This window comes from Solenopsis invicta, chromosome 3 (assembly GCF_016802725.1).
Source record: "Solenopsis invicta isolate M01_SB chromosome 3, UNIL_Sinv_3.0, whole genome shotgun sequence".
Lineage (NCBI taxonomy): Eukaryota > Metazoa > Arthropoda > Insecta > Hymenoptera > Formicidae > Solenopsis > Solenopsis invicta.
This window is the reverse complement of record NC_052666.1, coordinates 31,915,531-31,940,887: the sequence shown is the minus strand read 5'-3', so window position 1 is coordinate 31,940,887 and position 25,357 is coordinate 31,915,531. Positions and strand designations below refer to the sequence as shown.

The window sequence follows — 25,357 nt, the reverse complement described above, 5'->3', positions numbered from 1 at the left end:
GTGGCTCGTGAAATGGATGTGGGTTGTTGTCCGTGCTAACATCCATTTTGCTTCGATAAAATCTGATGCGTGTCGCGCGTGCTGCATCCACAACAGGGGTTCGAGAATATGCATAAATGTTTAATTACGCCTACGTTCACGTAATTTTTCATTTATCATAGTCTGAATTGTTTTGATTAACATTGGCATTATGATACGTACGTTTATGCCCATTACATATTCAATTTTTATTTAAAAAAGATATTTAATAACGAAAAAGTTTGGTTCTTTAATAAAGTAATCGTTATTTAAAGAAACATTTTATTTTACGCAGTATTTTAAAAATAATTGTAATGGTGCATCATATAATTATTATATGTCAGCTAAGTTTGGGTAATCGTGATTTTTATTTATAAAGGAGTAAAACAAAATAAAAGTACAACTGCTAGCATAAAAATATGAGTATTTATGTGGTATATTAACAATATACAGAGAGAGTTTATAAGTACAAACGCCGAAATAATTCTTACATCTAATCCCACTCTCCAATATACATAGCACGCGGGGTCGGAGGTATTACGCCTCTCGTCGGGATTGGTAACCTTCCGTATATGTGATTATACGGTGACTCGTTCCTGTTATCCGAATCTGGAAGCATAGCAGCAATTATTACTAATAAACATGATTATAAAGTAGCTGCCTGTGGAGGCAGCTATCTCCATAATTACTTTCGTACATAAAAAATCTATTTATTTAAAAATAGACCTTATTTAATTACTAATATTTTTATTACTGTAGATTATTTTTTTAAATAGATTAATTTTTTTTAAATAAATCTATTTATTAAAAAAAATATATCTATTTAAAAAAAAATAATCTAGAGTAATAAAAAGTAACAAAAAATATTAATTTAAAATAATAAGTCAGATAGAGAATTTATGAGCATGGTTTATGAGGCTGCTAAGTAGGTGTTAAATTAATTTATATAATAGTTTTTTACTCTATAATCAGTTTTACATTTTAAACAAATGAAAAATAATAATCATTTAATTGTTTCTTACCTAGGCCACTTTCGAAGCTTCTGGCGTGATACATAATAGGTGGTCGATGGGCCGGTAAATGCCCGTATATCTGGGAGGATTGACTACTAGCATAAGCGGCGCCCGCGTAAGACGGCGCCGGCTGTGTCCTGGGATGTCCTCGAGGAGGAGGAGGACCCAACTTGCTGTGACCGTTTCTTGCCATTTTGACGAAATTAGGCACTCGTGCCCGTAAACCGCAATAATATGGATCGTCTAAAACAAATCGTCATAATTTATGGGATATATTTAATAAATAATATACAATTCATTTTTCTTATTTTCCTAAAATATATAAAAATGTTTTTTTCTAAGGAAATCTTTAAGTTCTATATAAAAATACAAAGTATGATTTTTTTAACACAACATTGATAAAAAAATATCTTTAAAATTTTTCCATATTTAAATTTAAGATTAAAAAAAAATACTTTGAATTTCTTTAGATTTTATAAATTTTTTTTGAAATTATAAATTAAAAAATTTTTTTTAATTTAGCATATTTCAGAAATTTATTACATATATAAAGAATTTTAGAATATATGTAGACTATTTCTGGAAAAATAGTCCAATTCAAAGAAAAAGTTGCAGAAATTTTTTAAAAAGTTGTAAAATTGTACAGAAATTCTGAAAAATTATATGAAGAATTTTAAGAAAAATGTTAATCATCAAGAAAATTATTAGAAAAGATTTAATGTAATATTTGGCATAATTTAATACGCAATTCTAGAAATGGTAACATTAATTTTTACAGAAACAAGTTGCTATGAGATTTCTTACCATATTTCTTTCTATCGTCGTGTTTACTTCGCTTCTCCTCCATCATATGGTGTTTCATCGCTCTACCATAATCATCTTCTATATCGTCATAATCAGGCTGGAACATAGACATCAAAGTGGCATATTTTCTTTAACTTAATATGACCGCAATAAGAAATAATAATCAAATCAATATAAAATTGATATCAAAATGTTGTCAAAATCGTAATAATTTCAATGTTGATTTGATAATTTGGTTATCATTTCTCACTGGAACCTAATTCTAGTATATTATTTTTAATATTCACTTATTTACCTTGGGGATGCCGTGGCCGTAGAGATTTTCTCTAGGTGGCAATTTTGGCGGTCTCTCTGCGCGCCGATGTTGGTAACTCGTCGACTGCATGTAGATTTGCTCCCGCGAGTCCCTGTCCGCCATTATTTCGCTAGGACCTACGGACGATGACACGCCAGCAACGCTGTAGGGATCCTCATCGGGAATTGGTATTCTAGGCCTATTCTTTATATCCACCGGTCTCTGTAATGCTAAAACTAAAAGAATACAACATATGTGATATAATACAAATTACTCGAAAGATTTATCGTGAGTATCTGTATTATTTTTATTTCTAATTCAACAAAAAGACATCTAATCGAATAGCCAATTTTATTCAAAGATAGATCAAGAAAAACATCAGAATTATATATTATAGATATCAATTTATAGAATTGTGAAGAAATTCAAAAAATATATAAACGTCTCTCTTAACTTTGACGCAATTTATAATTTGAAAAGCCTCAATCAAATTTCAAGTATAATTGCTCATAAACAATGTTCTCTGATGAAAATTTTTCTTAGAACTTTTTATACAATTTTTCAGAAGTGATTCAAAAAATCCTAAATAAATTTTGGAATTTTTTAGGATTTTTGTAATTTTATAACTTTTTAGAAAAGTTCTTAGACTTTTTATACAAATTGAAATATTTTTCAAAATGTTAAGGAAATCTAGATCTTTTTTAAAATTCTTTATACATATATATATGAATTTTAAAATATTCAAAGATTTTTAAAATTATTTATTTTATAATTTCCTAAGAATTATACAATTTATAAAGTCTGAAAGAGTTTTAGGTATTTTTTTCAGAAATCTTCATAAATTTAAAATATGAAAAATTCTTTAAAAAATGAGATATGAGAAACTTTTCCACAACGGCAGAAAATTTTATCTATAGCGTTTAATGTATGTCACCCACTTTTCTCCTGCATACCTGGTGGGAGCTTCGACTTGAGCATATCCAATCCTACCACGTTGACGATGAGCACCCATACGGGGCACTGAAGCAAGTCGGCTTCCGTTCTCACGAATATGATCGCACTTAGGCACTGCATCTCCAATCGCCGTCTATCCGGGTAGGCCCTGCGCGTTTCTCGCGACAGATTTGTTTGGAATTTATTCATGTCGAATAGCTGAAACGAAAAGCCAGTAACGTTCAACGGTTGCGTTCAGCGTTCCGCGATATTAAGGAGAAAGTTGGCAGTTGCGTCACCCAGCTATGGCATCAATCGGCTTCTCGACAGGGAGGGATAGACTCAATAAAAACGCATTATCGACGAAAGAGTAAACTAACAAACGAACGGGAGATCCTTAGTCCGACAGGAAAGAACTACCGCATGTCTCACGGATTGCGTTTAGGATATATATATATGTGTGTGTGTGTGTGTGTGTGTGTGTGTGTCTCAAAGCATTATCAAAAATATAAGTTTTAATAGATTGTTCTATTATATTTTACTTTTAAATATCTGTAAAATTTTAGCTCAATTGATATTGATTGAATTGATTTAACTTTTATTGATATAAAAATTATTTAATGTTTTGTTTATTCTATTATTTCTATATAAAACTATAAATATAAAGTTGCGTTTTGTATAACTTTTTAAAAAAGTCTCAGTTTTAAATTGTAACTTTGGAACTGTTGAGAAAATCTACATCATTTTTTTAATTTTTTATATGTGTGAATTCCAAGATATTCTAAAATTTCTAAAATTACTTTATAATCATTTACAAATTATTTTATAATAAAATTTTTTATCATAAAAAATTACAATAAAAAATTTTATCATAAAATAATCTTAGAAATTTTAAAATATTTCCGAATTGATTATAAAATTTTATTACTAAATAATTATTATTAAACTTTTTATATACGTACACTAATAAAAGTCTAGTAAATATTTGTGCAAAAATTTATTTGAATCTGTGTATTTAAGAGTTATGTATTTAAAATAGGGTTATTTTGGTGCAAAAATCAATTTTTTCGTTGTTTTGTTCTTTGCAATTGATTTTAGGGCTTAAATTCGAGATCAAAATTTTTTGTCATTGATTAAAAAAAAAAGACTAAACCTAAGCGGTAGAACTTTTCGCTCTCCTTTCGTACTGCATGTGCGGCGTATGATTTCCTGAACGATAAAGAGATTTAAACGTCTGTTATTATACGGTTCGGTTGCTCGTGGTTTTAATTAGAAAGGCGAGATGCGGTTTCTCTATCAATATGCACTCATACACGAGCATCGTGATAAAGCGGACGTGCGATCCTCTCGCGTGCATATGAACTACGGCGGGGGGGAAAACTGGCGCTTTTTATTGTTGTTATTTTTTTAATTGGGAGAAGTAGACGAGAGTAGCTGAAGACCCCACCCTTCGCGAGCGATTGACCCATTTTGATGGCTTTCGCCGATAAATATTTCACGAAAGAAATCCGACTCGCGGACGATTAAGAAACCGCGAAACACATTAACGCGAACCCACCTTTCCGGGTTTCTCGTGCTCGAGTGCACCCTGCGAATTACGTATGATCTCCGGACCGATCGCGTTGTCCTCCTGATTCGTTGATTTCACGTACACGTTATTTTTACATAATCTCTTGATGAGAATGTTGCCCTGCTCATCCATCTTTATTTTAACGCCCTGGTTTATGTGACGCTTTGCCTCCTCCGTTTTCGAATCTCGCATGGGATTATCGAATCCGCAAAGCCCTATCCTGTAAATCACAATTTATCGAGATATGTAATAACCCGTATAATATTAAATATTATTTTACGTGATATATTTTTATAAATTACAATACGTCATTTTTTGAAGAATACATTTTGAAAAATATTTATATTTATGTAACTAAGTTAATTTGTTCTCCAAGATAATTAATAATAAATAAGAGAGTAAGCATACGAGTATTAGGTACATGTCTTTCCATATAAAAAATTGTCAGCATTTTTTTTCAAATCCTTTTCAACGAGGGATAGTGCAAAAAAAAATTAATGAACAATCTATATTTATATAAAAACTTTTTCTTAGCTTAAATTTTAGATTTTTATTACCAGACACTGTCTGATGTACAATTAAAAATGTATATTTTACAAAATTATGAAAATCTTAGAAGAATGAGCTGGAATATAAACAAAAATTAAAAAAATAAGTATATCTTAAATAAATGTACCTGAATCCATCGAATCCGTCATTCGAGCCGTTTATCGTGAGGACGGGAGCCCTGGCATATGCTTTTGCGACTCGTCTATTTCTCTCGAAGACGATAACTTTCGCCCAAATTTCATCGTCTATTTGATTCCATTTATCTAAGACCTCTTGTATATGATCCTACAAGTGTAAACAGATAATAGATGAGTTAATGCAGACTGCACGAATCAATTATTAGCACATCAGAATGCTAGATATTATTAAAAGCACTGGGTGTTATTTTGTTGTAAACAAGAAACTGTTCGTATATAATTCTGAATTATGTAGAATAAATAAGTATATATGCATATATACATATAATTATGATATACATATATTATTTTATACAATAATAATCAATAATTATTATTATATATAATAATTAATAATTATTATATATATATACATACATTATTAATATAGTATTATTAATTAATAATTATTATTTATTTGTTTATTTATATTAATTAATATATTATAATATATACACAGGGTAACAAAAAAATTTGACCACAAAGTTTTGTACGTATTAAATTATTAGTTATAACTTATATTTGATATAAATAAGTTTTGAAATGTTATTTACATTTTAATAAATCAGATCAATAATAATTAATTAATTCAAAATAGCCACCTGTAGCTTTGTAAGCCTAAAGTTTACAAGTTTGAAGGCCTCTTGGAAACATAATTTTATGGCCAAAGTTTTTGTCATCTTGTATGTACTTTTTTATTTATTGTGTACATATATGTATATATACATATAAATAAAGATTATGCGCATAAATAAAATTAATAAGTGTGAGACTAATAAATAAAGATTACCTTGTACAATTTATCCAAGTTATACCATACGTCTTCCTCATCCTGATCCTCGTATTGCGACTCCACGAGATTATCTCGCGAACGCGAAAGTATCTTCCGCCTCGATACCATTTTGCGTCCCGATAGTCAATCTGAAAGCAGAGAAAGGAAAAAAACGATACCGTGTAATCTCTCTTCGCGTCGAGCAGCCTCGCGGAATTTTCTCTTTCGTGAAAAAAAGAAACTTTTTTATTTTCATTTAGATTAAAGAATTTTCACTGGAAAATTCGTAGATTTAAAAGTCGTCAGTTATACACTTATCGAAATTCTCGCTTCTCGCTTCTGTGAAGAAGTATGAAGAAATAATTCTCTTATTTGCGCAGAGAAAGAAATATCCTTATCATTTTTGCACCTAATCTCCCCGTGCTATTAATTTCTAAGTCGTTTACGGTTCAAAAGTCAAAGGGATAATCGGAAACTTTTGCATCAGTCTGTATACTTCCAAAGTACGGAGTAAAATACGAAAGAAACAGAGAGAGAGAGAGAGAGAGAGAGAGAGAGAGAGAAAGATTGTTCAATAAATGTATATACAGAGTGTCTCAAAATTCACGAATTAAAATATTATAATAAGAAAGTACTCAAAAAATTAAGTAAAATAGTAATTTTTAATTCAAACAATAATTCTTGTAATATAGAGATGTAAAGATATAAATTTGAGATATAAAGAGTAAAGAGATATATTTAAAACTAGGTTATTAGGTAATTACACAAACATTTAGTAATTTAGTATTAATGACCGCAGGTGATTATTGAAATGTAATCTCGACTATAGCGTGGATGCTAGCCCGTAATAATTTTTTTTTACTTTTTCTTGTTTTTGACCAAAAAAGGGACCGGAATCATGTACGTTTTGCGTGTGTACTTTATCTCCTGTAAGAGAAATTATCCAAGCAGAACGAGTTACAGTAATGTCAAAGTGACATCAAAGTGAATCGTGATTGATGAAAAAAATGACTTTTAATGATCATTTTGCAAGCACCTTGACATCATTTTGATGTAGCGATGACTCCCTGTACTGCTTGGGTATATTTTTGTAAAACCAATATGAAGTATAATTTGTTTAATAAAATAATATTTTTGTGAATAATATAGACGATTTCAGCATCGCCTTAAGTTCTTACATTTCACGCACACAAACTACTGTTAAAAATACAAATTTACAAACTACTTTATTTAATTTTTTAAGAACTTTCTATAGTATTTTGATACGCGCGAATTTCAGGACACCCTGTATATATCTTATCCTCTCTCTTTCTCTCGTTATTCGCGTCGGCATTTTCCTATTTTGTTTTGATTTTTTTTTTTTACGAATACAAACGCTATGAGCTTTAGTGCAAAAGCACAGTGCATTCACGGCTGCTGCATACGGATGTCGATATCAGATATTGACCTATCAGTCGCCGCTGCACGTTTCTCGCGGCGCGATGCGAATAACGCTTCAGGTGGCGAGGGCGACACAAAAAAATGTGAAAAAAAATCGCCGTCGCGATTTACGGGGCATGTTCCGCGGGACATGTGTACGTGAGAACCCGCACAACGAAGCTTATATCCGGCTTCGTGACATGACGTCATTTCAGCTGATCCTCGACACTCAGTATCGCGCTGCGCGTTTCGTTATGTTCTCTCCCCAGCGTTAAAATTTCCTTCGCTCTCTGGCAAATGACAGACATTTTTTCATTGCGGTTTATGTGGTACGCGTCAACGAGAAGAGGGAGATGCAGCGCTCAAGTACACGCGGAAGGGTTAAATCTTCCCACGTTCATCTCATCGTAATCTAGAGATTACGATCGTCAAAAATTAATTTATGTCTCATAAATAACTGCCGTCATGATTTAATAACTGCTCTCGTGAGAAGAAACCTTTATTAACAATATTTCTAAGTTGCAAAATTTTAAATAACTTTAATTTTCAAAAGCACGAAAAAGAGCAATGTTGATAAAGTGTCTAGAAGTTCAGCTAGATCTGAAAATAATTTTGTTAAGTTAAGCTATCAAAATAATTATGGGGGGCGCGCGCTGCTCGAAGTGACTGCTAGAATGCCAAATTTTTTTGCAGCATTGCTCATCATGGTTGTGCGTCCTACGTAATTATTTTAATGGTCCAACAAAATTTTTTTCAGATCTGTATCTAGCTAATTATAGATTCTTGAGGAAAAAAATCGTTCTTTCCTTCTATCGCGATTTTTTTATCGCAAAGTGACAGTACTTCAACTCGTAAATTAGCCGAGATATTCAGTACTAGAAATGAACAAGTTGATTAGGCGAGAGGAAATGAAAAACGCAATCAGGATGCCTCTAAACAAAAAAGAACCGCATCGTCGGGAGAGTCGAAAGATCGCGTGCGACTTACGAAGCACCGTGTATATTCGATCTGGCCTGATTAATTTCGAAGATCATATCGCCGCGTGGATCTGCTAAAAAGAGAAAAAAAGAATGTAAAAGTCAGGAAATGGGTTAAGGAAATTGCCCCGCCCTAGAATGCAAAAAACTATGCGAAAGTGCGGACGAATCAGATACAACTGAGCGATAGCGCAGGTGGAATACGGTTGATTTACGATGAGCTCCGAGCATCATGAAAGTGTTGTTATTAAACGTATCGCCTGGCTACGACCGGTGTCCGAATTGGCTTTCACGACTACTCTTTCGCGCAAGATCTTTTATTTATAGCCGCGTATTAATGAGGAAAAAATAGGCGGCGATTCTCTCCCGAGAAATTGGTCAGCGTAACACTTACGCGCGAAAACGCTCCGCAATTTACTTTTACATTTTATTACGCAAGATGTCTTCTATATGTATATGTATATAATACACATATTAAAATATTAATATATTCGAATTCAATATTAATAGTTTATTTTATTATTTTGGACTATATTTTTATTATATTTTTTATTATATCTGAACTATTTAAAAAATTTATTTTTTTGACATTTTTTTCAACTAATTATTACTTTATCGTATTTATTATTTATAGTTAAAGGTAATAAGCAATTTTGTAACGTTCTAGTACATATTAAAATTTGAATTAAAATGAGAAGATACTTTTGTGTATGTATAAAGATAGTTTTGTAAAATTTTATACAATTATAGATATTTTATATAATTTATTATTAAAAAAAAGTTTGTGAACAATAATCTCTATTCTTTAAATATAAAAATTTAAGTGTTTTTTAATCAAATAAGTTCCTCAATCTTGAATTTTATTTTACTTAAAGAGATCTTACAGCTAATTACCAACATTTTCTTTATTAAAAAATATCTTTAAATTGGCTCTATAGAGTTCCAAATTCCTTTATACAATTAAAATATACATAAAAATGAAGAGGACAAACGGCGATTTCTTCCTAATAACTAGATCGGATTTTTTATGCAAATATTTATTGTAAATACGCACAAAATGTGCAAACCTGCACAATAAGCATAAAAATATGCATTTTTAAATTTTTCAATAAGACAAATTTTTATTTATGTTACTTTTTAATATGCTTTTAAAAAATGTACAATTTGCATAAAAATCCGATGTGTACCAATAATGAAAAAAGTTTTTTAAAAACATTAATATATATATTACAAAGTTTAAAGTATTTTATCCATTAGCATGAAATCGCTTAATGTTCTTGTGCGTACTTTAATTGTGTAAAAAAATTTAGAACTCTATACTGTGAAGCTAATTCAAAGATAACTTTTAATGAAAGAATGTCGGTAATTTGCTATAAAATGTCCTTAAAACTTTGCTCTCTCTCTCTCTTTTTGCATAAATAGTAATGACAAACTTAACTATGAATGCTTAAATACCACGGATTATTCCGACGATATTCGCACCTCTGACTCGCCTCGCACCGTTCGACGCTACTCCTCCCGATGTAAGTCAATACTGTACCGCTATATACTTAATCGTAGCACTCGACGCGTAGCGAAACGGAGCTTTGTATGGCTCGAAGTACCGTAATGTCGATTAGGTAGTTGCAGCACGCAACGCGCCCGGGTCGACCGCCGGATTAAATCCCCAAAAAGAGTCGCCGCGCCGCGTCGCGTCGTGTGTCGCGCCCGGGAGGCTTAAATTCCGATCACCTGGCTCAAACCTGTGGAATTTTGCGCGTCAAGGTGATGATCAGTCGAGATGTCTCATCGGAAAGACGCGTGACGGAAAACCGACGAAAAAAAGGAAGAGGAAAGAAAGGAAGAAACTATGCGACGCGAACGCTCGGCTCCGCGGCGTCGTGATAAAATGGCGAGGCTCGCTGGAGAGAAGAGATCTCGCCAAGACGCAGACGAGGACTTCCCGCGGCTCCCGAATGCATTTCGAATGTTAAGCCTGCGGCATACGATGCTAGAACTTCTAGTAATTTACTAATAGCGTTTCGAGTGCAGTTCAAAACCAATCCGAGTTGGGTTAATGATGCCATATGCTAGAACCGTCCAATTAGAACTTAAAATAGAGCATGTGACATCATTAACTCGCCTCGAATTGGATTCAAACCCACTGCAATCAAAAACGCTATAAATCGCAAGCAAATCAAGCAATCCAGCAGGAAAGAGTATTCTACACTGAAAAAAAGTTGTTAATTAAATTTTTTTAACTTAATTAAATTTCTTCAGTATTATGTATTTAAGTTAAATATATAAATGCTTAAATTGAAATTCAAATATTTAAGTTAAATATTTGAACGGAAGAAATGTAAGTTAAGTTGAAAAATTTAGTCACGCAAACATCTCATTGTTAGTATACGTGTGCCACAGGTTTTAATCGAATGCGCTGCGACTGCCTAAGTGCGAAAGAAAGTTCAATGATTTCCGTTGGCAATTCTGATTTTAGGAATCAGAATAACTAATTAAAACTTACTGATAAATTAAACGACACAACTTCTAATGTCTGTATGTCACATTAGGCACTAGAGATTAAAAATTGCAAATTAAAGATTGGGATTTGGCTAATTGGATTATTTTAATTTTAAGCCGTTTTACATTCTGACTAAAAGATCTAATGTACAATTTGTACACAAAAAGAAATGACTTACAAATAAACTTCAAGTGTTACACTCCGATTTTGGTAAGCTTTGAATATGTTGTAATCTAGGTCAAAATAAGAGAGACTTTTATTTTTTTATATGTGCCCATTAAAATGAAAAACGCTCTTGAAATTTAGAGGGAAAGAAGGGGATTTTGAAAAAAATAAAATTTCCAAAAAATCTGAGTAAAATGTTATAAAGTACATAGAAAACCATAAAACTTATTCGAAATTTTTAAAAATATCTTTTACCGTTTTAACGGTATTGGCTCAGAAATAAAAACCAATTTTTTTCAAGAGAGTGTTTCACCCCCTTAACGTTCGTATGGACACGTACAAAAAAATATGTGTCTCTTATTTTAATCCAGATTACAACCTATTCAAAGCTTATCAAAATCGGAGTGTAACGCTTTAAATAAATTTACCTAAAAATATCAGCTAACTATCAGTAGCAAGTTCAAACTTTCCTGTCTTTGCTAAAAGTTTGCTACTAAAGATTAAACATATTTGCCGTGAGATGTGTTATTAGTTATTAACTAAAATTAAAAGCGGGCTTTAACACAAATAGTTAAAAAAGTGGTAGTTAATCCTCGATATCTTTCGTGCATAAAACTGCGCATTCGTATCGCAATTGTTTGTGGAACGCTGCCACGTATAATTTGATTGGCAAATATTTTTTTCTATAACTGCTATATTTCAATAATTAATAAATTGAGCTTTAGCAACAATTACCTAATCGACACAATTTGTAACTGCAATAATTTGGGAATAATACTTTATATAACAAATTTAGTGATATTTATATCATAATTACTTGTACCTAACTATTGCTTCCTTTTATGTAATATAAATATGCAAATGCTACGTTTTATTTATATAACAAATAATGCTTTAATATATAGCGTTTAAATGTTGAAGCTATGTAAATGTTATACAAACAAGTAGTTAATTGTATAAATATACTATCATCGTTTTTTTTTAAAAAGGCGAAATTATAATATAACTGCAACATTACTGCAACTTTCACGTTATATAAAATGTGATACTGAAACCTGTAGCTATTATATAGTGAATACATAACAGTCGACTGGATAACTATTTAAGGGATACATCTCAGCCGCCATGACTACATTTTAGCTTCGTTGGCTAATCCTTTCTCTGCGCATAACACTCAATCTTCAATACGTAGTTTAATACAGGCTCAAAGACATCTCTCTCCGAAGAATCTAGATTATTATAACGTCTTCCAGATATTGACGCCAGCTAGATTTCCAACGGAATATGTCGAAAATTGCCCGCTATATTCGCTTGAAGAGAATTATTTTTTCGTACTTCTTCAGTTTTTCATATTTCTTCAAATCATGGCCTACTCAAGTATTATTTCTGACGGATCACCGTACATACGTGCTCCAGTACATACATGTACAACTTTAATTGCCGGACAGATAATCGTTTTTCGCGGGAGAGTGCCCGACTTCTAAGGTAGACGTTTCTTGCGGCAATATCGAAGATAAGAAGAAATAATTGACGTAATGATGCAACATTTACGTAACGAAACCGAACAGTCGTCGCGGCGACGGTGACGGCGATGGCGGCGGTGGCGGCGGTGGCAGTGGGCCCCTTACGAAGAGGCACGTTCTCCCTTATACTCTCAAGGAAGAGAATCCGCGACGTTTTTCCCGACGCGACGGATAGAACAGAACCTACGAAATCTGACTCACTAGTGGCGCTCTTCTATTCCCCTTCGACGACGATTTCGCAACGTTCTCCACGTAGTAGGTGCCTCATGGCGTTTGTCCATTATCTCACCGCGGGGCACGGGATTGCGTCCGCGAGCTCGCCATCTGTTTCGCGCGCGTGCACATAAGTACACATACGCGTCTCCCTAGGGCGAGATTACGAGCGCCGCTTTCGTAATGAGCGCGATCTCGTGTACCGATAATGAAGAAAAGGGATCCGGCCTGAGATCGCAGGTCGCGGATCTGTTCGCGAGAGCCTCTGCGGAGGTGAAAGAAACGTCACACGGTCGACAACACTGCCTTTGGCGAACGAACGAACGAACGAACGAACGAACGCCCGGCCGCCACCAGAATTTCCCTGAAACTGCTTTCACTTCTCCGAAGAATGCGAAGGCTGTTGTACCACGACCAGCGGCAACGTCTAGCACAGGCCGTGCTGGAGTACAGCGCGCACTCCGAGCAGGGACCCCCACCTTCCCTTGAGAGATCGGCGGTGTGGCTCACTATCGTTCGCCGTGGTTGCGCCGTGCAGATACTCGTACACAAACGCACGGACACACATACATACACGCGCGCGCGCACGTACACATGTACGAAGCATACACGACCGTTCGCACGCTCTTTCTTTCCTTTTTGCCTCTCTCCACCTCTTTCCTTGACGGGTATTTTACCGTGTCCCTCTCGTTTCTCCGCGATTTTCTTCACTCTTCAGCTTCTGTCGTCACGTGCCTCTCCGTCTTTGTTGCGAACGATCGTCATGAGTATATCTCCTCTCGAGAGTATATCCCTCTCTCGCCGATCCCTCTCGTTTCTTCTCGGTTTCTCTTCGCTCTCCCGAAACCGTCGCCTTCGCATATCTCTTCATCTCTATTACAAATTTCCATAAATATGTTTTTTCCCCTTTTTCAATTTCGCCGCCTTTCCCTATTCCCTTTCCTTTTCGGTTTTCTTTGCTCTTCGGTGCTGTCTTCGTAATCTCCTCGTCTTTGTCGAAGAGTACACGAGTAACTCTTCCCTTCTCTCTCCCTCACCTTCGCCCTCTCGTTTCTTCAACTTCGTGAGCGGCATTCTGTCCCCGCGATTTGATATCCAACTACATCGAAATCCAATTCTTTTAATTGTTTCTTTCATAGCTTCACCATTATTTTAACCAATGTCCTATCTCGGTATCTCTTCGTCCCCTAATATAGCACAAGATACCGTATGAATATTCTGGAATATTCTAGTTATCGTACGAATATTTGTACAATATCATGATATCGTATGCATATTTGTACGATATCACAATATTCCTTCAATATTATATGCTATTAGGGCCGCTAATTCACATCTCTTTTGTCATTTCCTCCGATCATTCCCGTCCACATTTCTTCTTTCTCCCGCCCGCCCCTCGCGCTTCGAATCTTCGTCTCCCTTTCATCCGCCATTCCACCAGGCACCACCTACTCCTCGCTCGCGTACATTCGCTCATTCTTTCTCTCTGTCTCTCTCACTCACATATACTCGCGGTCCCCTTGTCTTTCTTTCGCTCTCTGTCTCTCTCCCACCTTCTTTCGCCCAGTCAACTCGCCAAGTGACTTCGATGAGTGCAACAGCGAGATTTCGAAGCGGTGGAAGGAAACTGGTTATACTCTGGCCGCGCTGTTGCGCGCGGCCAGGCATTTTACGCACACACCCTTTCGCGGAGACAACCCCGGCGGGATCTCTTCGAGGTACACCTACGCGAGGTCGAGGCGCGCAACGAAAGCGAATCGCGCGGGGCTGCAATTAAACGAGAGCGGGAATTAAGCGAGGACTGTACGCGGGGACGCGTAAATCGCAATTACCCATCGCGACGCCAAACGCGCGCGACGATTATCCCTCTTTACGATTATCGCGCGCCGTAAATCCGCGGGACTTACGAGCGTAACCGTCGATAGGATGCCGATATATCGCCGATTTAATTTGCGTGGAGCGATAAACTCTACGAAATTACCGACGAAGAGGAAGATGGGGGAGGAGGGGAGAGGTATCTACTTCCCCGCGTTGCGCGCTGTCGCGCGATGGAAAGTAGCAACGACCGACCGTCCGTGACTACTTTCCTATAGTCCTCGAGACTCCCTCGGGGAAAACCCATGAACCGCTCGCAGCTAGTCTCACGATATTTATGCCTATTAATAGCCGATACGACGAGCGATGACACGAGTCATTTGTAATAATTCCATATTCGGCCACAAGTTAAATTCCTCAAATTTTTCAACTTTTTGCTCGATCATCGGTAATTCCAATGAGACAATAAGATAATCTTTCGTAAAATTCAATCCCTTCCTGTTAAAAATTTTTCCTGTTAGGAATTTTTCATATAAATTTTCAGAATGTTTATGTAAATTTCAAAGCTTAATAAATTTTAGAAAATTTCTTAAAATTTTTTTATACAAACTAGAATACTTTTAAAAAATGTTGAGAAAGCCTACGTCTTCTCTAGAATTATTCACATACATTAATTTTAAAATATCCTAAAAGTTTTTTCTAGAATCTTAGCGACTTCGGCTGGTCTGCACCGATGTGCCCCTTGTGTAGAGTTGATGCAAATGTGTATAATGCGTACACTCACGCAATGTTGTACTGTGACGGTTTAACTGACGAATTACTGACGTTACCGGTTACATCAACTGGCTCCGATTATTTTGTCAGAACCACTTTGTGTACACCCAATATGCACTTGTGCGGTGTACCGAGCTCAGACGAACACGCGGCACCGGTGAGGAACTGCACTATTTGATCAACCAAACACAAAAGTTGCACCAAAATCACTATAAATTTCTTATAAAATCTTATATATAAAATTGGAAAATAAAATTTAAAATATTTTTCAGAAATTACAGAATGAGAAATTGTAGAAATCCTAGAATATTTCAGAATTTATATACATATATATATGAAAAATTCTAAAAAAAGTTAATTTTTTAATATTTTTGAAAAATGTTGCAATTTATAAAAAGTTTTGTTTCTAAAAAAAATTGTCAGAAAATCATGATTTTCTGATATGTACTTGGTACCTGTCGTCAAACTCTTTTTCTTAGTTTATGAACTCAATAGTTTGTCTCTATATCTTTTTTTTTTAAATATGTCTATATTAGGAAAACGAATTAAGGATTTCTGTTTTAAACAGGCACTAGATTGATTGCAGTGTTTTCGAGCGGAAATATACACCTGTATGATAGTTGGAACCCCAGGGCAGAGAAAATACGTGTCATTAACTAGATTTCGGGACCATTCTTTTCTAGTCGCGAACGCTGCCAAATCAACCTTCTAACGCGCATTTACTCCGAATGAGAACACGCGATGGAAACGAGCGGCTGCTCCGAATCGACGTCGAACGCACGCAACGTTCGCCGCGCTCTTTCCTTGGCCTATATAGTTAGCCGAAGCCTAACGAGAAAAGAAATTGCGGATATGGTCCGCCGTGAGTGCCGTCGGACGGGATAAACATCCCGCAGAGGGACATGCGAGCGTGAAACAAACGTTTCCAACGCGTTTGGGACAGGCGTGTGCTCCGTTGGCGTTCGATAGAAAGCGAGGAATCCGCTTGCCGCGGAAGCGAGCGAGCGAGCGAGCGAATGCAGCTTGCGAGCCGCTTGCGGCTTTCACGATTATGCTTGCCGCTTGTGCGAAAGTCAATCTCGCAATCATCGACTCGCGCGGCGCAACCGCGAGCTCGGGACATGGTATGACGTCGACAAGATTAATTTCCGATAATTTCGCGATGAGTTTACAGCTTCCGACCCCGATCCGATTTTCGCGCGTGAGAGATGCATCTCTGAACGCGCGATTAGGATGGATCTTGTATGAATTCTCGTGCGAGATATAATTAGCGAATGTCCAAATTATTCATGTATATTAATTTGGAAATATTTTTTAAGATATTTTTTTAATAATAAATTTCTGATAAAATCTCTTATATAATATAAAATCTGAAAATAAAGTTTAAAATACTTTTTAGAAATCGAAAAATGAGAAATTTTAGAAATCTTAAAATATTTCAAAATTTATAAATATAAAAAATTCTAAAACAATGTAAACGTTTTCAATATTTTTAAAGTGTTCTAATCTATATAAAAATTCTAAAAAAAATTTCCATCAGGATTCTTTTGAAATGTTGTGCATGAACTCAGCGAAATTTATACCGGTTTTCAAGGTTGAGTAAACTAATGCATTTTTTTTTAATTAAAGTATAAGTTAACAGCTTATAAAATTTAGTTAAAAGTTATATTAAAATTAAATTAAGTTAAATTAAAAATTAAATTTGAAATTATTTATATTAAATTAGAAATTCGTAAGTTTTTAAAGTTCGATACAACAATTATAATATTGATCAAACAAATTTGATGTTTTATTTAATGCAAATTAAGTTTTTATGAAATAACAAAGAAATATTGTTTCTTATATGGGATTGTATTTTTTCTAAGTTTGTCTTCTTTTACACACGCAGAAAAGAATTATTAACTTGGCTAAATTTTTCAACTCAATTAAATTTTTTTAGTTCAGGTCATTTTATTTCAGTCAAATGCATAAATACTTGGACAGAAAAAATTTAATCAAGATGAAAAATTTAGTCAAGTTAACAACTTTTTTCTCTATAAATAAATTTGTAATTTAAAAAAAAACTTAATAAATGAAAACTCACGTGTTTCAAAAATGAAGTTAAAGTTAAATGCTAAATCATTAAAAATTAACTAAGTTAAAAGTTATTAACTTTTTAATATTATAATTTAACTTTTTACTTTTTAAATATAGTTACTACCCAACCCTGTCGGTTTCGTTTCTTTGCCGATACCCGTTTTCGCGGGATTCCCCGGATGGACCGGATCTTTCCGAACGCGCGGCACCTTACCGAAATGTTAAAAACGCATTCCACGATCCAACCAATTTTCTCCCCGTCCGTTTTCGGCGAGAAAGTCGGAGATTGGGGAATTAGTTGCGCATCAACTAATTGACTTTAATTACGTGTTTACGGACACGCATCGCATGAGCTAAACAAGCTATCACATTTCGTCATCTGTAGAAAAGATGCGTTTCCAACGTCCATTGTTATTTGGCGGGAGAGCGTTCGATCGCGATTCTCGAGGGGGGCCGCTGTGGCGACTTCTAAAAAAAAAAATGCGCCTCTGGATCTCCCTCGGGGCGATCGCCCTCAGGGTTTCCCCTCTCGCGCGGAGCGGAATTGCCAAAGAATAATGGGGGCAGGGGGGAGCGAGGGGGTGGGACGTTACGACACCGCCATCGGTCGCGGGCCGCGAAACGCCACGCTCTCGTACGATACGATACACGATACATGGCGCGATACGTGCAACGCGAGCGGCAGAAATTCCGGCTCGCGAAAAGTCTGCTGCCGACTTTCCCGAGCTCGCGGCGCTCGTAACGAATCGTCGCGACCTCCTCTGTCGCGCTCTTACAACAGCGATGTCTGATATAAGGAAAATTATAGATTGCCAGTGCAGAAAGAAAAATTAGGGGACGCGTTTGGTCGTTCCTTAACAGAACAAGATCGTATGAATAGTCTAAAATATTTGTAACATTCTACGATATTAGTACAATATCATATTTGTAATATTCGTACGATATCGCTTGTTGTTGGAACTCCATTAAATTCGCGACTCGTTCACAGTTGACTTCGCGAATCGCTTCGTCGTTCGAGCGAGCAGAACTCACTTTCACGTCGCTCGCTCGCCCGAACGTTCTCCTTCCTTACGCCTTCCAGCGAGAATGTAAGTAAATGTCGCGCTCGCTCAATTCAACGACGGCGACGACGACGACGATGACGATGATTAAGATGATGAAGATGACGACGATTTTGTCTACTCGAATCGACATTTTTCTCAATCATAAGAATCACGCGTTGCATCCGCATCTGTTTAAAACGCACGTGCACGCCTTTACGCATCCGTGCATTCCTATTTAATTAGTATTTTAAACGTCGGTGAATCGCGTATCTCGCTGGTACCCCACCGTCCCAGCCTCGCGTCGTCGCGATCTCGCCGCGGGGACCTCCTTTCTCGCCGCGAATGTTCTCCATATGTCGCAGGACGTTTCCCGCGGGACGTCTCCTCTGTGTACGTACGTACCTCTACCTGGAGTGACAGCTCCTGGTGAGCACGTCGCCCCCCGCGACTGTGTCCGCCGTTCTCCACCGCCTACAATATGGTTCACAGACTGCAGATTCGCAGAGATGGGCACTGCTTGCGCTGCTCGTCACCACGCTCTCTCCTATCCATAATCGGCGAAAGTCGCGCTGGCACGCGGGGCGCGACGACGACGCGTCTTCTCGCGATTACCGGAGATCGTCGCGGCGACGAATTGCCGTCCGCCAATCGTGCGAAAAGAAAAAAAATACACCGGTGACACGGCCAGCGAGCACTATCATCGGGAGAGGCTCGGGATCGGCGCAACGGTCCTCCTCCGTAGAGCGGCGCGGACCGGACTCTCTCTTTTTCTCCTCACGACGATCGCGGCTGACGACTGCTACTCGCGGATGCTCGCGGAGCACCAGCAAGCGCGAGCGTGCGAAATGAACGCGCGAGCGGGGGAGAAAGGGGAGAACGCGAGCGCACGCGCGCGCGCGCGCGAACGAAGGGTGTCCTGTTAAGTAAGCCGCGTGCGCCTTTATTCGGCTGAGAGTCTCCTCGAGTCTCCTTCGACCACCTTCGACCGTGGCGTATTGCCGTTCACTGCTCCGCCGCTGTCAGAGCAGCAGGCCTTGCGCCGCGACCGATCGCCGTGAGTGAGAGTCACCCAGGACGTTCACCATGTTGGTGAACATTCGTTCGCGCATGCGCCCGCGCCACCCCCTTACTTGCTGCTGTCTACCTTCACCGCCGATGACGTCAAAAATAGGACAAGGAGCTGGTGGCCTTTGCTACAAGGCGCGGCGCGAAGGGGGTGGAGCGGTGGCCGGGGAGAGGGAGAGGAGGGCCACTGAACTGTCCCTCGATGTCTTCTATCTCGACCTCGCCTCTCTATCTCTCCGACTCCCTCCTCCTCCTCCTTCTCGTCCTCTTCTTCTCGCCGCCCCCGTCGTCGGCGGCGGAGGCCCCGGTTCCCTGCGGCAGGGCCGCAGGCGGTTCACCGATGAGGGAGGAAAAGGGTACGCGCGATTTGTAGAAAGGATCGCGAGGAATGTAATAGGCGATCGCAGCGAAGGAATAATTCATAAATTTACTCCGTCCTAAACGAAGACATTTTTTTATCCTAAAAATAAATTTGCTTTCATCTTAAAGACAAATTTCCAGGAGGATCTTCATGAAAATTATACAAAATATTACTAAAAATTAAAATAATATTAAAATAATATTCTGAGATTATTCAATATTTTTAATATTATGGGAATATTGTATTAATATGTCCGTTTTTATATAATATTCGTGATACATTACTTTAATATTCATGGAATATTATGAAAATATTCTACGAATATTATTATTCTATAAAAATTATATAAGTTATTATGCACAAAATATTCATGAATTTGTAATTATTACACTTAAAAATTATAACATTTCCCAATTATTCCCAATAATTTAAATAATAAAGTAAATAATTATTTACTTCTCATATAATACTTATATAATATACTCATATATTATCGGGAGTAGACATATAATTACTTTTCATTAAATATTTCAGGAATATTATTTAGTATTAAATAATATTGTAGCGCTTATAGGACTATTGTTTAGCACACGTGGCACATCTCATTCTCGAAAGAGGTGGAGGGTAGGATCCATAGGATCAACGACAACGATGCTCCTCGCGAACTCGCAATCTGTCCCACTCCCCTGCCTTTTCTCTATCCTTCTCTTTCTGATTCACGAGGAGCCAACCACTCTTTATCCCGTTGTCTTACCACCTCATATGTCACGTATGTACAAGCTTGCATCTGCACGTACGCGTCGTCCGTCCGCATTACAAATTTTTGGTACCGTACGTGGTGTGCGCGAGCAAGTACCCGCGGTAGCAGTGGTAGACAAATTCGATTCCGGAATCGCGAGAGAGGCATCGGGACCATCAAGACCTAACGAATCACTCTCGCTCTTTGTCAAACGATTCTCGGGATCTGTGGAATGCGGGGAACAATGTACCATGTTCGCGTCGCGTTGATTAAGAACATGCGCCTACTTCTGCTACTTTGCCAAATGGAATATCTGATGGCATCGGATGAATATTAATTCAAAACTCAACGTTCTTATCGTGATACCGTTAGCCTTTAAACAACCAGTAAAATTGGGATGAATAAAAAGAAATTTAATTGATCTCTTATGCAAAAATTTAAAAAAAGTATAAACTAATTCGATAAACGTAAAGTCAATCTCAAAGAATCTGGAGATTTCTTTACTTGGCAAAATCTGTTAATTTTTTATAACTTGCAATATTTTGCAAGGTCATTATGTTAACAAAATACTATTTTGAATTATTTTCGGATCGGATCAAAAAATGTTGGCTGATTTGCAGATCATTATTATTATCATTAATTATTTGCAAATAATTAATGAAAATGGCAAAAATAGAGGACTTTTTATTCGGTTCGAAAGTTCTCTATTATATATAAACGATATTTAACATGACCGGGAAGTGTATCAACACATTTAAGTAATGAAAAGGTTGTACACGATAGAAAGCAAATCTTCGTACTATTAATAATATTTTTAAGTAAATTTACAAACATTTTTACAAGATTCCCTAAATTGCATGCCGCATACTTGTCGGATTTAAAATATATTTTTTTTAGGAAAAAAGAAATGTAATATCACGAAAAATAAAATTACCAATCAATTTTAATAATTTTTAATGCTTACAAATATCTTTACTTTATCCCAAAAAACTGTAAAAAATTATTGCGAAAAAAATTACCTCGATTAGGATATTAATATTTTTCGTATTAAATTCTGTAGTGTTTTGCGATAAGGGGGGATGATAGTAAATATTCCTAAAAAAGCTGTTTTAAAAGTGTGACAAGTATGCGGCGCACAGTTTAGAGAATCTCGTAAAAATGTAAATTTACCTAGAAAATTATTGAGCATCTACTTTCGACTGCGTATAGTCCTCCATTTAGGTGTATGTATATATACATATACATACATACATGTATATATATATATATATATATATATATATATATGCGTGTGTGTGTGTGTGTGTGTATATATATATATGCATACACGAGTAATGTTATCAACCTTCACTCACCACAAGAAGATATGATATACTAGGAGCGTTTGAAAATCGTGCATCTTTTATAAAAATCGGGAAGTGAGGGGGATAAGATGTGAGAAAGGGAAAAAATTAATGTTCAACATATATTTTCCCCTAGCGTCATCAATTTTTGTGAAAAAATCATAACGATCGTTCGCAAAGATTGAGTAGTGAAAATACGTGCGGTAATTAAGGTTCAATTCATAGTGTTGATAGTATTATAAAAAAGAAAATTTATATCTCCGGAATTTATTAAAGCATATGTAAATACAATAAGCAAAATTAGGCTACGAGAGCACTAGCCGTCGAACTCTCATATTTCCAGTTCGGCGGCAGAGATCCCTTTGCCTTATAATAACGCGCCAACCTGTGAATTCTCGACTCGACCAGAATCAAGCGGAATTTGCTGTCTTTATCCTTGCGATTTCGCTCAAGATGTTTGCGCACGGCAACGGCCTTTTTGATCAAGTAGTACAGATCTTCCGGTAGATCAGGGGCCAAGCCCATGCTCTTTACGATGCGCAGAATTTTGTTTCCTGTACGGAATCGCACTTGCGCCACTCCATGAGAATCACGAAGTATGACACCTAGGGAAATACAACAAATGTTGTCTTACATTATATCTTCCTTTTTTGTCATTTTAATGATTCTTAAATTTGATAATAATTTTCTATAAATGTCAATGATGAAACATTTGCAAGATTAATAATATTTAATAGTGATCATATTCACTATTAAGTATTACTTATTAATCTTGCAAACGTTTTTTGGGATTAAATTAAAGATTCTAATGAGAAGAATCTGGCAGTTACCAATTTCAATAAAGTTTCGTGAGTGTGTAATATTCACTCACACTTATGCACTTATACTTAAAATTTTGGTAAAAATTATAGAACTCAATATTTGGGTATTTTCAAGAAAAAAAAGCTTTCCTAGCAAATCCTAATGTTGCTTTGCAAACCCTAATAGCTGCTTTCCAAACAACATTAATCTATTAGCTCCAGTCTATAAGTGCCGTAAACTAATTACAGTCAAATATGAAAAGAATAATTAGATATGATTCATCAATTTTTTATGGCCTAAGACTTATTACATCTATTGTATATTGAAACATAAGGCCAATGACTTGATTAGCAAGACAAAAAAAAACATTAAAAATATGATCAGAACATAAAAACACATTTTTTATATGAAAACACATTACAAAATTTAAATTGTTGTAAACAAATTATAAAAACATTTATTGTACAGGAAAACTGATTATGTAGATTGATTCTATAAGAAAATTATTAAAAGAACATGTATAATTTCTTTTTAAATCGCTCTTTGTTTATGTAAAACAAAAATAATGAATTATATTGATAGAAAAATTTTTATTGCCATTTTCTCAAGCATGTCAGAATTTTGAACATCCTTTCCTATCTGGCTTTAACATAGTATAATTAAATAATATACCTAAATAAAATTTCATTGAAATCAATAATAATCAGTAATGACAGACTGTTGAGTTTCCCTTGTAAAATCCCCTTTATCAGTTATTCTAAATTAACAATTAATAAAGCTTACAAATTTTATTAATAAAAACGTAAATGCAAAAAAAATAAAATAAAATTACCAATTTGAGATGGTGTGTGTCCTTTCTTTGCTAGCTTGTAGATAAGCTCTTTGCAATCTTCCGGCGTCAGTTTTAACCAAGTTGGCACACTTCGCCGGTAAGGAAGCGCCGATTGGGATATACCCTTTCTACATTAAAAAGAAAATTCTGTTAAAAAATATTATTTTAAAGTTACTTTAAAATTCTTTTAAAATATTTTTCATCATAAAATTAATAAATCATATTTTTCATTTATAAAATATAGATAATATCAGTGATGCCCTATTGTGAAATGACAATTACTCATATTCACATCAAAACATCACTTATTTTAATTTTGCAAACGTGTTTTATTAAGAAGATCCAATTAAAGATTCTTAGATCTCCCACGAATAGTTTGCTATATCGTATCTTTCAAATGAACAGTACACAGTAAGGTTAATTACTAATTTTAAGATCCGCTTTGACCATTTGATCATTTCTTGATTAACGTTTAAAAACATTTTAAAAATGATTTCTCAGAAATGTTATATATATTTTACAAAAATAAACAAAAGATTAAGCTCGTCATTATCAAATGAATTTCTATTATAACTAAAGATTGATAAAACATTACATCAGTTTGATTAAAGAAAATAAATGCTGTATATAATCAATGTAAACATAAATTTTGAAATTTACCGTAAGTAAATGCACTATTATCTATAGGAGCTCGTAGTACGCCTGCCTTCGTAATTGCACTACGCATGGCGCGCATGCACGCGCTAGGTTATGTACTCGGAGAAGCAGTGTATTCGATTCGAACGAAGATCCGTGCGCATTATTAAAACTCAGTAGAGAACCGATTGATTAAAACGCTTGACAATTGTAAACTATAGACTTGATAGATTGAAAGATAATCGTTCAAGCAGGAAGAACGAATTAGTCACAGACACATGGCCACCGGACGTGCAAGATCCTCGGCGTTGAGACCTTTCGACGACGAAGATCTCGGTGCCGCGAAAATCGCATACCGCACAAAAAAAAAGACGGGAAATTGTGTGGATGATGCGATAAACATGATTACGTTACCCATGTGAGTGCATACGACCCATCTTGACGGATTTTCTTCAGCAAGAACGACGTCCGCGAACGAAGAAAAATGAAAAGGAGCGACCAGAGATGGTGGCGCCTTCCGCGAGTTCCGCGGCCGACGAAGAGATTAGGCTTCCTAAAGACCCGTTTGCAATGGCTGCGTTCAGAAAAAGCAGCTTATGCTCATTTCTACTGTAGATTTCTCGCTTTAACTAGAGGGTCCGTAAGAAATTAACCAATCATAATCGATTTATAGAAGAATATTCAATTATGATTGGTCAATTTCTTACGGTTACGGCCTGCATAAACCAAGCTTTATTACTTTCATCTTTTTCCAATTCTTACAACTAAAAAAAAGATAAAGAGTTAAGCTGAGATCAAAATTAATCTGCGTTGGTGAAAATAAGCTTTAATGATTCTTTATCAGGATTAATTTTTTTTTATCCAGCAAGAAATTAAAGACAGAAATCGAGCATATTAAAGAATTATTAAGATTTATTAAAAAATGAATGAGCTGCTTTTTCTACC

General features: G+C 35.9%; 2 protein-coding genes across 5 annotated transcripts; both read right to left on the bottom strand.

Moving 5' to 3' along the window:
• Positions 1-422: 422 nt before the first annotated feature.
• LOC105204600 lies at positions 423-19,701 on the bottom strand. 4 transcript variants are annotated; one of them, XM_039446824.1, is made up of 9 exons: positions 19,038-19,701; positions 6,149-6,279; positions 5,310-5,467; positions 4,622-4,853; positions 3,069-3,282; positions 2,131-2,366; positions 1,836-1,932; positions 1,041-1,274; positions 423-614 (listed from the first exon to the last, which is right to left on the bottom strand). In XM_039446824.1, the coding sequence occupies exons 2-9, from the start codon at positions 6,257-6,259 to the stop codon at positions 556-558; spliced, it is 1,341 nt and encodes a 446-aa protein (XP_039302758.1). In that variant the 5' UTR covers positions 6,260-6,279; positions 19,038-19,701; the 3' UTR covers positions 423-555. The 4 variants fall into 4 exon arrangements, with proteins under 4 accessions (XP_039302758.1, XP_039302756.1, XP_011172041.1 ...); XM_039446822.1 differs by having other exon boundaries at positions 423-627; positions 19,038-19,698; XM_011173739.3 differs by having other exon boundaries at positions 423-627; positions 3,084-3,282; positions 19,038-19,696.
• Positions 19,702-22,394: 2,693 nt separating this feature from the next.
• On the bottom strand, positions 22,395-24,989 carry LOC105204599 (40S ribosomal protein S13). Its single transcript, XM_011173737.3, has 3 exons — positions 24,827-24,989; positions 23,777-23,904; positions 22,395-22,748 (listed from the first exon to the last, which is right to left on the bottom strand). Exons 1-3 carry the CDS (start codon positions 24,847-24,849, stop codon positions 22,444-22,446), a joined length of 456 nt encoding a protein of 151 aa, XP_011172039.1. The 5' UTR covers positions 24,850-24,989; the 3' UTR covers positions 22,395-22,443.
• Positions 24,990-25,357: the final 368 nt, after the last annotated feature.